The following is a 15,568-nucleotide window of genomic DNA, read 5'->3' as shown; positions in this document are numbered from 1 at the left end:
GTGACATTCCCACTTTTGAGACCAAAGATCAGTTCCTTAGGAATTATATACTTGGTCTGTCTTCTACCTTATCTTCCCTTAGGACTAAAGGTCTCTTAGCGCAAACGCTGCCTCTTGAGTTTCCAGTCCATCAGCACCAGCCCGGAGACTACGGCCTCAATAAGAGCTGGAAAGAAGAGAAACTTGAACCGTCCTGGGAGGGACCATATCTAGTGCTCCTAACAACTGAAACTGCAGTCTGAACTGCCGAGAAAGGATGGACCCATCACACCCGAGTCAAGAAAGCACCGCCCCCTCCAGCGTCATGGGCCATAGTCCCAGGGGAAAATCCTACCAAACTAAAGCTAAGGAAAGTTTAATTCTCTTTCATCTATTCTGTTACTCCTTCTTCTTTCCTTGTTCTCTTGCTAGCCACCTCATTATTAACGTAACTAGATCAGACTCACCCCAGACCATTACCTTTGATGCTTGTTTAGTTATACCTTGTGGGGATCTCCAAAGCCAGAGACAGCTTGCAGCAGCAGAGAAATATCTCTGCCCCTCCGAAGCAGATGCTTCTACCTTGTTTAGCTTTCCGTTTTGTCATACTTGGGAATATGTCGTTTGGACCACTCAACGTCAAGATTGGGTCCCCTCAAAGGATTTCCCGCTAGCGGTTCTAAAGCCCTATATCCATTTTACTAAAGGAATTGCCCCTCCCAATTGTCGATATAACCAATGTAACCCGGTGCAAATTTCCATCACCATCCCAACTCTCCAAGATTCCTCCCCCACCCTAAACCGTTTCTATGGTATGGGAGCAGATGTAAGAGGGAAAGACCCCATAGGATTCTTCGAGTTGCACCTCAGTACATCTCCATCCCTCATATCTCCACGTCTATCCTCTTCTACACCTGCTAACCAGACCATTGTCTCTTCAACTAATGACAAAAGCAAAGTAGCTATTGTAGAGGTTAAAAATTTAAAACAAACACTGACAATTGAAACAGGATACAAAGAAACAAATGCCTGGATGGAATGGATTGAATATTCCGTTCGCAGTCTAAACAAAAGCGACTGTTACGCTTGTGCGCAAGGTAGGCCAGAGGCCCAAGTCGTCCCCTTTCCACTTGGATGGTCTTCTGACCAACCAGGCATGGGCTGCATGGTGGCTCTTTTCCAACACCCTACAGCCTGGGATAGTGAATTCTGTCGAACTCTCTCTGTGCTATTCCCTGAAACTCAACACCTTGAGGGTGAGCCCCCGAGGGCCATCCAGCCTCCATCTCCAGATGCCAAGTTTACTTCCTGTCTCTCACGACAGGGAAAAAATTTGGAGTTTCTTGGGGACCTAAAGGGATGCAGTGAGCTTAAGTCTTTCCAAGAGCTTACCAATCAGTCTGCACTTGTTCATGCCCGAGCTGATGTATGGTGGTATTGTGGTGGACACCTGCTAGACACTCTGCCAAGTAACTGGAGTGGTACTTGTGCTCTAATTCAATTGGCCATCCCTTTCACCCTGGCATTTCAACAACCAGAAAAAAAGAAACCACAACGCCGTAAAACAAGAGAGGCCCCTCAAGGATCTTTCGACTCTCATGTCTATCTAGATGGAATTGGAGTCCCACAGGGGGTACCTGATAGATTCAAAGCCCGAGACCAAATAGCTGCAGGATTTGAATCATTATTTCCAATAGTAGCTATTAATAAAAATGTAGCTTGGATAAATTACATCTATTATAACCAGCAGCGATTTATTAATTACACTAGGGATGCTATCCAAGGAATAGCTGAACAATTAGGGCCTACTAGCCAAATGGCTTGGGAAAACAGAATGGCCCTAGATATGATATTAGCAGAAAAAGGTGGAGTTTGTGTTATGATAGGAACCCAATGCTGCACCTACATTCCCAACAATACAGCTCCTGATGGAACAATTACAAAAGCTTTACAAGGTCTTACCTCCTTATCAGATGAATTAGCCACAAATTCTGGGATAAGTGACCCTTTCACAGGATGGTTAGGGCAATGGTTTGGTAAATGGAAAGGACTCATGGCCTCTATTGTTACCTCTCTCGCAATCGCAATAGCTGTGCTTATTCTTGTTGGATGCTGCATCATACCCTGCATTCGTGGACTAGTCCAAAGACTTATAGAGACAGCTGTTAACAAAACCTTCCCTAGTTCTTCCCAATCCTATAGTAACAAATTCTTCCCCGTGAGCGAACACGAAATCCGAGTCATATTAGATAGGTTTAAAGCGGAACATGTATAAATTCAAGAGGAGGAAATTGTTGTTGACAACAAATAGTTCCTCTTCAAAGAGCTTCTGTGCCTGGTTCTTTGTTCTATTCTAAAAGGTAATCATACCCATTCATCTATCAGCCCTCCCTCTCTCTGCTGTGCCCAAACACCCCAAAATGTACTATACCTGTCCTTCCCGTCAAAGGCCCACCCTTGCCTCCTTTGATGATGTCAACTGTAGCCAATCGGAATTAGCCTAGATTGTGCGGTCTGACCCCAGCCCACAGGGGGAAGACACAGGAACAGGGTCTGCGTTAGGGATAAGAAAATCCTGTTCTCCTTTGTTTTGCATGCTCCCCCTTGCCTCTGCCTTGCATGCAGGAAGTGCCCTTCTACAGAAGTAAATTGCCTTGCTGAGAAAACTTTTGCCTGAGTGCTGGGTTCACTTTGTGGCACTAAAAATTTGTTTCTAACAGAACAGGAAGCATGGGAAGGCATGGCCTTATCAAATTATAAGGATGCTAAAAGTCAGGGATTACACCCAGGTACCAAAGGAAAGCTCATAGCAGGCTCTGGAGGGAACACATGCAAAGTGGTGCCAGTGCCCACCTAAGGTCAGAGACATCTGACACTCTAAGATTGGAGCCCACAGGAGGATGCTCTGGGGGATCCTGTAGACCTCAACCTCCCCAAAGGGGATGCTCTTGGCAGAGGTTATGAGGTCTAGTACTAAGCCCTCCTTAGAATTTTCTCTTGCAGTTGCAATGGCTGCTTGGCCCCCAAATTGTTTAGAATCTGGAGTTTACTGTCTACTGGGAAAGTGGGATGGCGTTGCATTGATCCCACTTGTGCTGCTGTTCTGAGCAAGTAGCCTGGTTAATGTGTGATGCCCTCCTTTGGTACTGTTTGGCTCCAGCACTCTTTGGAGTCTGGGGAGGTCTGGCCTTTAACAACCAAACTGCTTTACCCGAAATTTTGGTTCATAGCCTTCATTGGCTTATCTATTGGGGCAAAGTAAAACCAGTAAGCTTGTATTGCTATCTCATGGCTAAGGTTCCAAGCTACTGGATTTTCATTTATGTGTGTGTATACACGTCTAGATGTGTTTATTTGTATGTACACTTACTGTTATATGTTGTCTACCAAAACTGGCAGAAAGTCTAGCACCTTTTAAAGGGTCTGAATAGGAAACATTTGTTATCGATTGTTTCTAAGGGCAGCCACTATGAGACTTCAAAAGAACCTTCGTTTTTCACAATCTTTTATGAACATTTCCTTTCTATTGATCCCAGGTCCTTAGACAAAAACTCAATCAATTGTCAACTATAAAATGTTTAAATTTACCTATAGCCTGGAACACTGCTCCCCACCCCCAACAGTTTTCAAGTTGTCCCACCTTTCTGAAACAAACCAATGTATTCATGTATTCCTTAATTGTATTTGACTGATGTCTCATGCCTCCCTAAAATCTATAAAACCAAGCTGCATCCCAACCACCTTGGGCACATGTTCTCAGGACCTCCTGAGGGCTGGGTCATGGGCCATGGTCACTCATATTTGGTTCAGAATAAATCCCTTAAAATATTTTACAGAGTTTGACTCTTTTCATCGACAGTAAAACAAGAAGTATTGTAAAAAAATGCATCAGAAGTTTGGTAATTCTTTTTTTTTTTTTTTTTTTTTTTTGAGACGGAGTCTCGCTCTGTCACCCAGGCTGGAGTGCAGTGGCGTAATCTTGACTCTCTGCAAGTTCTGCCTCCCAGGTTCACGCCATTCTCCTGCCTCAGCCTCCTGAGTAGCTGGGACGGGGTTTCACCGTGTTAACCAGGATGGTCTCCATCTCCTGATCTGGTGATCCACCCGCCTTGGTCTCCCAAAGTGCTGGGATTACAGGCATGAGCAACCGTGCCCGGCCCAGCAATTCTTTTTTTAATATAGTTAAGCATGAAGCTGGATTTAGTGCAAAGCCAAATCTCACATACATGCTTGCATTGCTTCACACTATGTTTAATCTTTTGCATGGATAGTGCTGGAGTACTTATTGGCCATGTGCCTAAAGTCAATTTCTTAATTGCACAGGCTGTATGAAAATATTGGCGAACTTAAGGATACTGAATTATGTGTCAGGATTAAAATATTAATTATGTGGGTTTTTGGGGGCCCTAGGTAACACTGTAGCCTCCAGGGTAAATTGAGTAGGGAAACTTAGGGTTGCTTTCCTGTTTGTTTTTGGCTTCTAGTTTTCATTCACTTGCTGTTTATTCTCCTCTGGCTTTGCTTGTGTATCCATATGTATAAAACTATGATTTTTTTTAGTTCCTAGTGGAAGGCTTTCATTTGGTTCTGTGAATAGTTATTTTGTTTCCCATGTATTTCTAGCAAATCATCATTCATTCCATTTATCTGGAATTCCAAAGCTACCTTTGTCGGGCCCACAGGAATTAATGGAGCACACCAGCTTTCTACCTTTAAACAAACTTTTTGGATTTTAGGCTTCCTGATAATTTAAGTGTCTTGCGTATACTCTTGTAAATAGAATTTGAGTCATATTTCTCTTTCTCTGCCTAACGTCTCCACAATTTGTAAACTGTTTGTGAATATTCTTAATTCATGGCAATGTGTTTGTTTGCATATGGTCAGGCAGGGTCGCTAGGGCCACTCAGAGAGAGAACCCAGAAACCTGGCATGCCAGCAAAAGGGTAAGAGTTTCTTACTAGTCAGTCTCTGGCTTCTTTCTCTCTGTGCAAACTGGTTAAATATAAAGGAAAAGTCACTGTTTGTCTCCTCTGTAAAGTTTTACATTAATTGGTTTAATAATAATAAAAGCTTAAGTCAAATATTTTGTCGGAAAAGTGAAAAATGTAATGCCTTTTATTTAGTTCATGTGACTTGAGTAATCTTTGGGAAATAAAGACAGTTTTAAAGATTATTGGTAAAACACAAATGTCTTCAAAATGTAAACATGTGGTCCAAATTATGTTCAAATATTGGGTTTGCTAAATGCTTGAAGGTCATAAGTTGCTTCTTTGCCTTTTGAAAATTGTTTAACTTGCCTGCTTTCCAGCTAGGTAAGGCCTGGGGACATGCGGAGTTGGCCACGCTTCTAGCTATGCTGGAAACAGTCAAACTTTATCAGAACAGAACTTACCAGGTTTTACTTTAAAATTCGCCATTATAACATGCAGTTAAGACTACTAGAGGCCGGGCGTGGTGGCTCAGGCCTGTAATCCAGCACTTTGGCAGGCCGAGGCGGGCAGATCACGAGGTCAGGAGATTGAGACCATCCTGGCTAACACGATGAAACCCCGTCTCTACTAAAAATACAAAAAATTAGCCGGGCGTGGTGGCAGGCGCTTGTAGTCCCAGCTGCTCGGGAGGCTGAGGCAGGAGAATGGTGTGAACCTGGGAGGCAGAGATTGCAGTGAGCTGAGATTGCGCCACTGCACTCCAGCCTGGGCAAAAGAGTGAGACTCCGTCTCAAAAAAAAAAAAAAAAAAAAAAAGACTAATAGAAACAGTTTTACATGCAAGGTGTATAAGAACAGTAGAATATGTGTGTGTTTTTTTGTAAAAGGTTATAAAAGGTTTCTACTTCTTTAAAATTTCTGAGTGATTTTGGCAAAATAAATAATTTATGGTACTCTGGAATTCCAAAATCAAACTTCAGTTTCAAAATTGTCTTTCCTGATGCCTGATTTTTTGGATGGATCAGAGGGCCCCTGAAAACATCCAGAAAGGAGGTAAACAGGATTATTTGACATGTTTAGGTACATGAGATTGCCAAAATGATGTTCGATCTTCCTTAGGTTATATTTTTGTGAATAATACTAATATGTGTTACAAAATTGTATGGGATTTCTAAAATGTTAATGTCTAAGTATATGCTATCAATTATAATTATGATTATTATGCTAAGTGATTATAAACCACACACAAAAAACAAATTTTCTTGTCAGTGCTATGTACCTAATTTGGAAAAACAACCAGTATCCAAGATAATATAAGTCTAATGTTAATTAAGCATGGCCTCATGGAGAACCAGGATGGCCACCTTGTCCTTCCTGAGTCCTTAAAGCTTTTATTATTAAGAGTTCTGCATTTCATGACTCAACATGGAAAAAATAAAATGATCCAAATTGAATACATTGATGTAGTGGCTTACAAATTACTGAAATTGTTTATAACCAATGTTTGATCCCATATTCCTGGGAAAACAATTAAAGCTTCAGGTACAATTGGTCACCTGGAGGCCACTTAAACATTTTACAAAGGGATTTCATTCAATTGGTATTTTCAATGCATGTGTTCTGGTTGTATAAAAGCTTTCCCATGCAAGAGGGCTGATGTTATAACAGTAGATTATTATGCTATAGTGTATTTTCACCAGGTAAAAAAGCTTTTATAGTTTAGATCTTCTGAGAACATCAGAGAAAGACTGTCCTTGCCATCCACATTGCAACAAAACTTCGGGACCTGGAACTTTGGGTTCATAATCTCAAAACTGTGAAGGGTCCCTCCATACTCTTGGAACTGTATACCCATTGGAACCCTCGGGGTAAGGCTAAGCAGGGGTGTTTCTCCCCAGAAGAGGATGGCATCCTTGATGTGAACAGCTTTTCCCAAGTTCACAGATTAAGGCCTCCACTATCATGAAACTCTTATCTTTGAATATTTTCCCTTGCTTATGCCTCTGTGAACAATAGAAGTGGAAAAGGGGTCTGTTTTGTGCACTTATGGGGTATACTTTTATTTGCGCAGGAGTTTGCAGCCAGCCTTATACATGAAGAACCTTATACTTTGATGGATAAAGGATAAAGGCCCAATGCAGGTTAAAAAAAACTTTAATGGTACCTCATTATGGCTGCCTCACAATCAGTCAGAAACGAAACATTGGTTCATTTCTCTTAACCCACATCACAGGTTAAAGACATCATTGCCAGGAGGCCTTCACTCTTCTAGAAGGGCATAATTTATTAGGTCCTTTTTCCATGGTTTAAAGTAAAAGAAGCAATGATTAGCAATATATCCCTTATGACAGGCTCTACAGCAAATTCTACTGTAAAGGCTACAGTTACACAACAGACTTTAAATTTTCTTGTGAAAGTTATGATAGAATTGGCTGAACAAAGACATATCTGTGCAGCTGCTGGCACATGTGGCCTATGGAGAAATACAGCAAATGAAGATTATAGAAATTCAGTGCTAGGGGATTAATAAAGAAACTGCTTAGTTAAGTCATTCTTTGGTCTCTTTGATTTTAGGAGGTTTGGCTTGTGGGGACCTTGGGTAAGGAGCATACTCCAATTTCTTACTATTATCCTCCCAATAGTCATAGTGATAGTTTCCCTGTTGGGCTGTATTCTCTCAAAGGTTTTAAATGCTTGCATGCAGCCATCTCTAGAATGTCATATGGTCTCTCTCCAACTGGAATAACAGGAGCTGAAAGAAATATGTGACCATGAGGACACCGTAACCTATGAATGATGGGCTAAGTAAGACCAGAAACCCAAAATGATGGTAACAGAGAGTGGCACTAAGGCCCTAAGTTTTGGTCACGTTCTCACCTAGGTGAGAACGTGACCAAAATGGGGGAATTTTTTAATTTACTCATTTTGGTTTTTTTTTTTTTAAGATGGAGTTTTGCTCTTGTTGCCCATGCTGGGGTGCAATGGTACGATCTTGGTTCACTGCAACCTCTGCCTCCCAGGTTCAAGCAATTCTCCTGTTTCAGCCTCCTGAGTAGCTAGGATTACAGGCGCCCGCCACTGCGCCCAGCTAATTTTTGGTATTTTTAGTAGAGACGGGGTTTCACCATGTTGGCCAGGCTGGTCTCGAACTCCTGACCTCAAGTGATCCACCTGCCTCGGCCTCCCAAAGTGCTGGGATTACAGGTGTGGGCCACCGTGCCTGGCCAGGAATTTGTTAAACAAAATTCTGGCAGGCTGTTGTTTTGGACTAAGCTCATGCACTAGGCCCCAACAAACCAAACCAAAATGGTATCATTTGTGCTAAGACTTTAAGGAAACACATAGGTTTTAGAACAGACCAGGTTTTCTTCTTTTCTCCTGCAAATCTCTGTAACAAACATTCTTGACAGCATAGGTATCCACCCCCTGAAGTTCCCATTAAATCTTTTACCAATTTCATTTCCTCTCGCATAGAGACCATCAAGCTTCAGATGAACAGGCAACAAAGGTTCCAGCCATTTGCAGGTGAATACACCAACCCTGGCCGTCAAGAAGCTACCCTGCCTCCACTATACAGAGCAGGGTGAGAGTTCCTTGATCCCCAATAGGTAGAGACTACACCCCAAGCCAGCATGAAGCAGTTACAGAAAAAAAAAGATCATTGGTCGCTCTGCCTCCTATAAAGATTTATGGGGATCACCTCTCTCAGGGAAGATATGAGGCAGGAAAAATAGGGTCTGGAGGCAGGGAACATAAGGCTGATTCACACTTCAGTTATAACAGGAAATATCCTCTCCATACAGTGTAGGCCAAGTAAAAGACTTTGTAACTTTACGTCATCCTCTTCATTTACATAGGTTATACCCCAAGTAACCAGCGGACTCCTCTAGAGGGTATTTAATATTCCCAAAATTCTGTAACGGTGCCCTTGAGGCCCTATGCTTGGGCCCGCTCCCACACTGTGGAGTGTACTTTCATTTTCAATAAACCCCTTCATTCCTTCCTTGCTTTGTGCATTTTGTCCAATTCTCTGTTCAAGACACCAAGAACCTGGACACCCTCCACCGGTGACATTATCAGCCTCACTTTTCCTGCCCATCTGGACTCAGGAGGGTCCTGGTAGGTGGGGAGGGGGTGCTCTAGGTTGAGCATGGTTTTCTTCAGAGGCAGCAGGGGTTGTGGGCCTGGAGCCCACTGCTGGACCCCAACACATACCACCACATTTTTAACCAGCCCTTGTCAAGGTCCCGTAGCTTAAGTCATTGACTTATGGCACCAAAGTGTATTTTTAAATTCTTACTGACCCAAAACCAGTTCTGAATAAACAGGCAGTTCTCAGGGTGGTTAGCAGACACCCGCTCCACCCAGCAGCTGCTTAGTAATCACAACCTACCTCCCATGAAGGGGGATCAGCCCCTGTTGCTGCCCCTACAGGAAGTTTCTTCTAGAACCCCTGCAATGGGAGGCCTGGTCCACGCAGGACTCCAGGCTGTCCTTGAAGCTGATAATACAGGAAGCTGAGAGACAGGCCGTGAGCCAGAGGGGCAGGTGTGGAAGGGAGGGGCTCTTATCAGATAGTGTGAGAAAGCCTCAGAGCCAACACGTCCCCTGTGGTTCCCAGAGGGGCCTGTGCCCTCTCTCTGCATCCTCTGGGCCACACCCCTCCCTCTGGGGCTTCCCTGTGAAGTCCCCTGCACCCACCCAGGGTTGCATGTGATGTTTGCTGCAACCAGATAACCTCCTGCAGGGCCGGGTCTACTCACCTACTGACACAGTAGAATGCAATCAGTCTGAAGATGTCCTCAAACACAAGAGCCGAGCCTTCCAGGTACAATACTGGGGAGAGACAAGAAGGGCCCTGGGTGAGGTGGGTATCCTGCCAAGGAAAATGGGGGAAGGAGGTGGCAAGGACGGGGTCGGGGGGGTGTGTCTGCTGCACACATTCTGGGTCCCATGCTGGGCTGCATGCGGCCCCCATACGCATCAGCTGCCAGCTGGACCTTAGGTAAGTGAGAAATGGAATTCCTTGTCAATCCACTGAGATTTCAGGAGATTACCTGTTTGTATTAGTCCATTTTCATGCTGCTGATAAAGGCATACCCGGGCCGGGTACAGTGGCTCATGCTTGTAATCCCAGCACTTTGGGAGGCTGAGATGGGCGAATCACAAGGTCAGGAGTTCAAGACCAGCCTGGCCAACATGGTGAAACCTGTCTCTACTAAAAATACAAAAAATTAGCCGGTGTGGTGGCAGGCACCTGTAATCCCAGCTACTTGGGAGGCTGAGGCAGGAGAATCACTTGAACCCGGGAGGCGGAGGTTGCAGAGAGCCGAGACTGCACCACAGCATTTCGCCTGGGCAACAGAGTGAGACTCTGTCTCAAAAAAAAAAAAAAAAAAAAAAAAGACATACCAGAGACTGGATAATTTATATATATATAAAAAAGAGGTTTAATGGACTCACAGTTCTATGTGGCTGGTGAGGCCTCATAATTACGGTGGAAGGTGAAAGGCACGTCTTAATGATGGCAGACAGAGAATGACAGCCAAGTGAAAGGGGTTTCCCCTTATAAAGCCATCAGATCTCGAGAGCCTTATTCACTACCAGGAGAACAGTATGGGGGAAACCGCCCCCACGATTCAATTATCTCCCACCAGGTCCCTCCCACAACTCGTGGGAATTATGGGAGCTATAATTCAAGATGAGATTTGGGTGAGGACACAGCCAAACCATATCACTATTAGGATAGCTGGTGTTAGTATACACTCATCATTTTTGACAAAATAACACAGAAGTTTCTAGACTGTAAATGCAGAATTAAACATTTAATAGATCACAGTCATCCCAAGCAACAGTCTTAGAACTTGGCAATTCTGAGGCCCAGGAGAGGCCAGGAGGAAGGGTGTTGCCCAGTTCTGCCTCAGCCTCCAGGAGGAACATGGGTCTGGGGCACTGAAGTGGGGCCACTGGCCTGTCACCCAGATCTCCAGGGCCTCTCAGAACCTGATTGGCTGCACAGCTCACCCAAGGGAGAGGGCTACCCTGATGTTTTACAGCTCTGGCAAGGAAGAGGGATCAAAGCATTTGTTCAAAATCCATGCCAAGGTGGATGGGGCTCCTTGGAGGGGCAGGGTGCCAGGATGCCACCGTCAGTGCCTGCAGCTGGGGCCAGACTGACCAGTGGAGAACACGGCACCATGCTCTGCCCTGCTTGGGAAAGCCAGGGCGAAGGGCCCAGAGAGGCTCAGCAGGTTGTTGGAGGTCCCACTGTTCATCAGTGCCCCACAGGCACCTGCCCCACAACTCCTGACTCATCCTCACACTCAAATGGTCATGCTCCCTGCACGTGGGAGCCCCACATGAGTGCTCTCTGGCTCCAGAGGGGCCAGGAAACACATGCATGTCCCACTGTGGTCCTGGTCTCCCGAGGTTCTAGTTTCCATGTGATGGAGAGGGAAGGCAGGACCCGGCTTCCAGGTCTGGCTCTGAGCCTGGAACAGACAATGAGGCTTAGAGCGCGCCCTTTCCCCCCTCAGTGCCTCTGTCCTTCCACCTGTAAAGGGAAAGGAGTTCTTCCCTAAAGCCACACGCACATAGGTGACATCAGTTTGTGGACCTGTTTTCAAAGCCCAGGACAGCACTCCACAGCATTAGAGGTCTGTCAGATACTTATAGTGATACGCGAACCAACATGTTGTGTTCAATTAGCTCCATTTTTATATTTGCCTTCTTTCTGCATATCAAACACTGTTCTTAACAGTTCACATAATTAAAAAAATTATATTTGTCTATGGCAAGGAGATAGAGACAAAATTTTAAAAGAGAATTTAAATAAAATATTAACTAGATGGTGATACAGGAGGTATTTGGAGGATGCCTACAAATGACTTAAGTCTGAGAGACCCTAGCTGGTGGTGTTGGAATTCACAGGATGCCCCGGGCGTCCCAGTGCCACCTAGTGCCCGCATCTGGTGCATTGCCGACTCCTTCCACAAGGGGCAGCACAGGTGTGGCCAAGGGAGGCTGGGGCCAAAAGACTTCCGGCAGCAGGGAGGGGAGACAGAGGTTCCATCTGTAAGATGGGAAGGGAAGGAAGGACCTTCCTCAGGAATGCCTGGAGTGGGTTAGTGGCAATGCACACAAAAAGCCCAGCCTACATATCAGGCATACTCAACAATCAGTGTCTTTCCTTCCCATTGAGGCACGGCCTGATCTTTGCAGAACACAGATAAACTCTGAAGACGAAGTCAGTCACGCCCCCTTCTGTGCCCCCTGGCACTTTACACAAAGCCCTGGACTCCCTTCCTGAAACAGCATCCTTACAAGGCTTTGGTATCTAGTCCCCTTGCTGGGTTAGCTGCTAGTGCAGGAACTAGGGCTTATTCGCTTTGGCAGCCAGGGCCCAACACGACGCTAGACGCAGAGGCCCAATTACTGTTTTACTGTTAAAACCCCAGATTTGTAAAATCATAAGTAATGCTTAAGGCTCACGCTTGTTTCTTTGCAATTAAACCTCTCCCCTTGCCCCAGCCCCTGCCCTTTCTGCCACCTTTCCATTCCTGACTATGCAAACAGCATCCCTTCACACGAAGGCGACACACGGGGAGACCCTGCATGCTGGGGCAGGGTTTGGTCCATCTTTGAGTCTCCCTTAGCATCCAGCACAGTGCATGGGAGACTGATGAATGTTTACTAAGAGTCTGTCTGGGAAAGACACCCTAGAGGGGTAAAGGCCACAGGGGCATCATGGACAGGGTCTTGGACCTCTTACCACGTGGCTGATGGCCCTTCCCTCTAGGGCCCCAAAGGGACACCTTGGACTTGAGGAAGTCCCAACAAATAGCCTCGCACCTTTCTAGAACAAAGGTGAGTGCAGACTGGCACAAGACAAACAATCCTTTGTTCTGATGGGTGGTGGGCTTAGCTTCTAGACTGCCCCCTGTCCTGTACTGCACTGGCTGGGTGTCTTGCCTGTGGGTTCCTAGGCCACACCACCTGCACGTGAGCATATGCCAAGGTTGTTGCTTCTCTCTGTGCCTCAGTTTCTTCACCTATAAAACAGGTGATATGGTTTGGATCTGTGTCCCCACCCAAATCTCATGTGCAATTGTAATCCCCAGTGTTGGAGGTGGGGCCTGGTGGGAGGTGATGGGATCATGAGGGTGGGTCCTTCATGAATGGTTTAGCACCACCCCCTTGGTGCTGTTCTCTGATAGAGTTCTCACGAGATTTGCTTGTTTAAAAGTGTGTGGCCCCTGCCCCCCACCTTGCTCTGCTCCCACCACGTGAGACACCTTGTTCCCCCTTTCCTTTAAACCGTGATTGTAAGTTTCCTGAGGCCTCCTCAGAAGCTGAGCAGATACCAGCATCATGCTTCCTGTACAGCCTGCAGAACTACAGTCAATTAAACTTCTTTTCTTATAAATTACCCAGTCTCTTTCTTTATAGCAATGCAACAACAGACAAACACAACAGGGGTAGTAAAGTACCTACCTGTTGAGGATTGACTTGTGTTCCTGCAAAAGATATGTGAATGTGATACACGTGAATACATGTGAATCTCTAATACATGTGAATATGACCTTATTTGGAAATAGATTCTTTGTAGATGTAACCAAGCTGACCTCATACTGCATTAGAGTGGGCCCTAAATCCAATGGTTGGTGTCCTCATAAGAAGGCCATGTGATGGGCTGGGTGCGATGGCTCACACACGTAATCCAAGCACTTTGGGAGGCCGAGGCGGGTGGATCACCTGAGTCTGAGACCAGACTGGCCAACGTGGTCAAACCTGTCTCTACTAGAAATAAAAAAAATTAGCCAGGAGTGGTGGCGGGTGCCTCGGGGGGCTGAGGCATGAGAATCGCTTGAACCCGGGAGGCAGAGGTGAGATCGTGCCACTGCACTCCAGCCTGGGGGATAGAGCGAGACTCTGTCTCCAAAAAAAAGAAGGTCATGTGAGGGCATGGGACACAGACCCAGTGAGGGGAATGCCATGGGAAGCTGGAGATGGAGATTGCAGTGATGCAAGGAATGCCAGCCAAGGAATGCCAAAGATTGGCAGCAACCACCGGAATCCAGGAGGGAGGCATGGAACAGATGCTTCCGCAGTCTCCAGAAGGAACCAAGCCTGTCCACGCCTTGATTTCCGATTTCTGGCCTCCAGAACTGTGAGAGAATGAGTTTATGTTGTTCTAAGGCTCCTAGTTTGTGTAATTTGCAGTGGCAGCCATAAGAAGCGACTACACCACCTCATAAACATCACTGTGAGCATGAAATAAATTATGCCATGGGAGTGGCTTGGAACAGTGCCCGTGTGTTCAGTCAATGGGGATATTACTAAACTGTCATTTTACACATGCAAGGCAATGTGGTGTGAGGCAGGGGTGCAGGGAAAGGGTTTTGCGGACCCACTGGGTCTCATTTCCTATCGCTCCTCAACAGAAATCCTGTCTGTTGGCTGGGCATTTTCTTCCCTATCTCCTGTTCCTACAGTCCTCACTCCCACCTCCTTGCCTCTGCTCATGCTGTTTGTCCTGCACAGAGAATCCCTGCACCTCCAGAGTCCAGCTCTAGATCCACCTTCTACACCAAAGTCTTTGTTTCCCAGGGATTCCACCCTCTCCCATCAGAAAGCCACACACAGGGTGCACTGCCCAAAATGCCCATCAGGGAAATGCCGCCCATGTGTTTTACTGTGAGAGGCAGGGGCTGTTGGACTACAGCCGGGGCAGGAACAGGTCTCACTTTTCCCTGTCCCCTGCCCTGAGCCCAATACCATGCCTGCCACACAGTGAGGACCCGTAAAGAACAGTTGGGCGAAAGGGGCCTTCAGGTGTTAAGATCCAGAATGGGCCAAATAAACAGAGACAGAAAGGATATTAGCGGTTGCTTAGGGCTGGGGGTAGGGGGAGATAGGGGGATGCTAGCTAAATGGTATGGGCTTCATTCATTCTCTTTTTTTCTTTCTTTTTATAGTGGTAAACTATAAATAACACACAATTTAACATTTTAACCATTTTTAAGTGTACAGTTCAGTGGCATTGAGTACATTCACGCTGTTACACAAGGTTTCTTTTCTGAGGTGATGAAATGTTCTTAACTGACTGTGATGATGGTTGCACAACTCTGTGATACACTAAGAGCCATCGAATTGTATACTTTAAATTGCTGAATTGTATATTTAATACTTAAAATTTTTTTTCTGCCAGCGCCTTGATCTTGGAAGATATTGAATACATTAAATAAACACATCTGAATAAAGCTGTTATCTAGTAGAAAGATATTGATACATTAAATAAACACATCTGAATAAAGCTGTTATTAAAACCTGAAACACACATACACATACACACACACACACACACACAGAGACTGAATTTCACTTCCTGCATTCTGTTTTCCTGCGATTTTTTATAATGAGCATATACAACTTCTGTAAGCGGAGACAGTCAAGATTTTTCTCTAAAGCCCATTGGTTTCCAGTGTCCTCTCAGTTCACTCTGCTTTCAGTAGCAGATCAAAATGCTACTAGTACAGCTGAAAAGCCCCCGTGCCACCTACTGCCCAGGAGACCACATCACCCACGAACCTGCCAAGGCAGCTCTGATAGAGCCTCAGGCCGTCCAGCACCCGCTTCTGCCCTGGGCAGGGAGCCAGC

The 15,568-nt window shown here is 45.5% G+C and overlaps 1 protein-coding gene across 2 annotated transcripts in view; it reads right to left on the bottom strand.

The window, feature by feature from the left end:
- Positions 1–15,568, bottom strand: part of RIN3 (Ras and Rab interactor 3) — a 176,330-nt gene that overhangs the window by 63,725 nt on the left and 97,037 nt on the right. For both annotated transcript variants that reach the window (XM_055361265.2, XM_063698133.1), the window contains one exon: positions 9,673–9,745. In XM_055361265.2, the coding sequence (XP_055217240.2) occupies positions 9,673–9,745 (73 nt within the window). The remainder of the gene's footprint in view (positions 1–9,672; positions 9,746–15,568) is intronic.

The sequence above is a fragment of the Gorilla gorilla genome, chromosome 15 (genome assembly GCF_029281585.2).
Source record: "Gorilla gorilla gorilla isolate KB3781 chromosome 15, NHGRI_mGorGor1-v2.1_pri, whole genome shotgun sequence".
Classification (NCBI taxonomy): Eukaryota; Metazoa; Chordata; class Mammalia; order Primates; family Hominidae; genus Gorilla; species Gorilla gorilla.
This window is presented reverse-complemented; position numbering and strand designations above follow the sequence as displayed.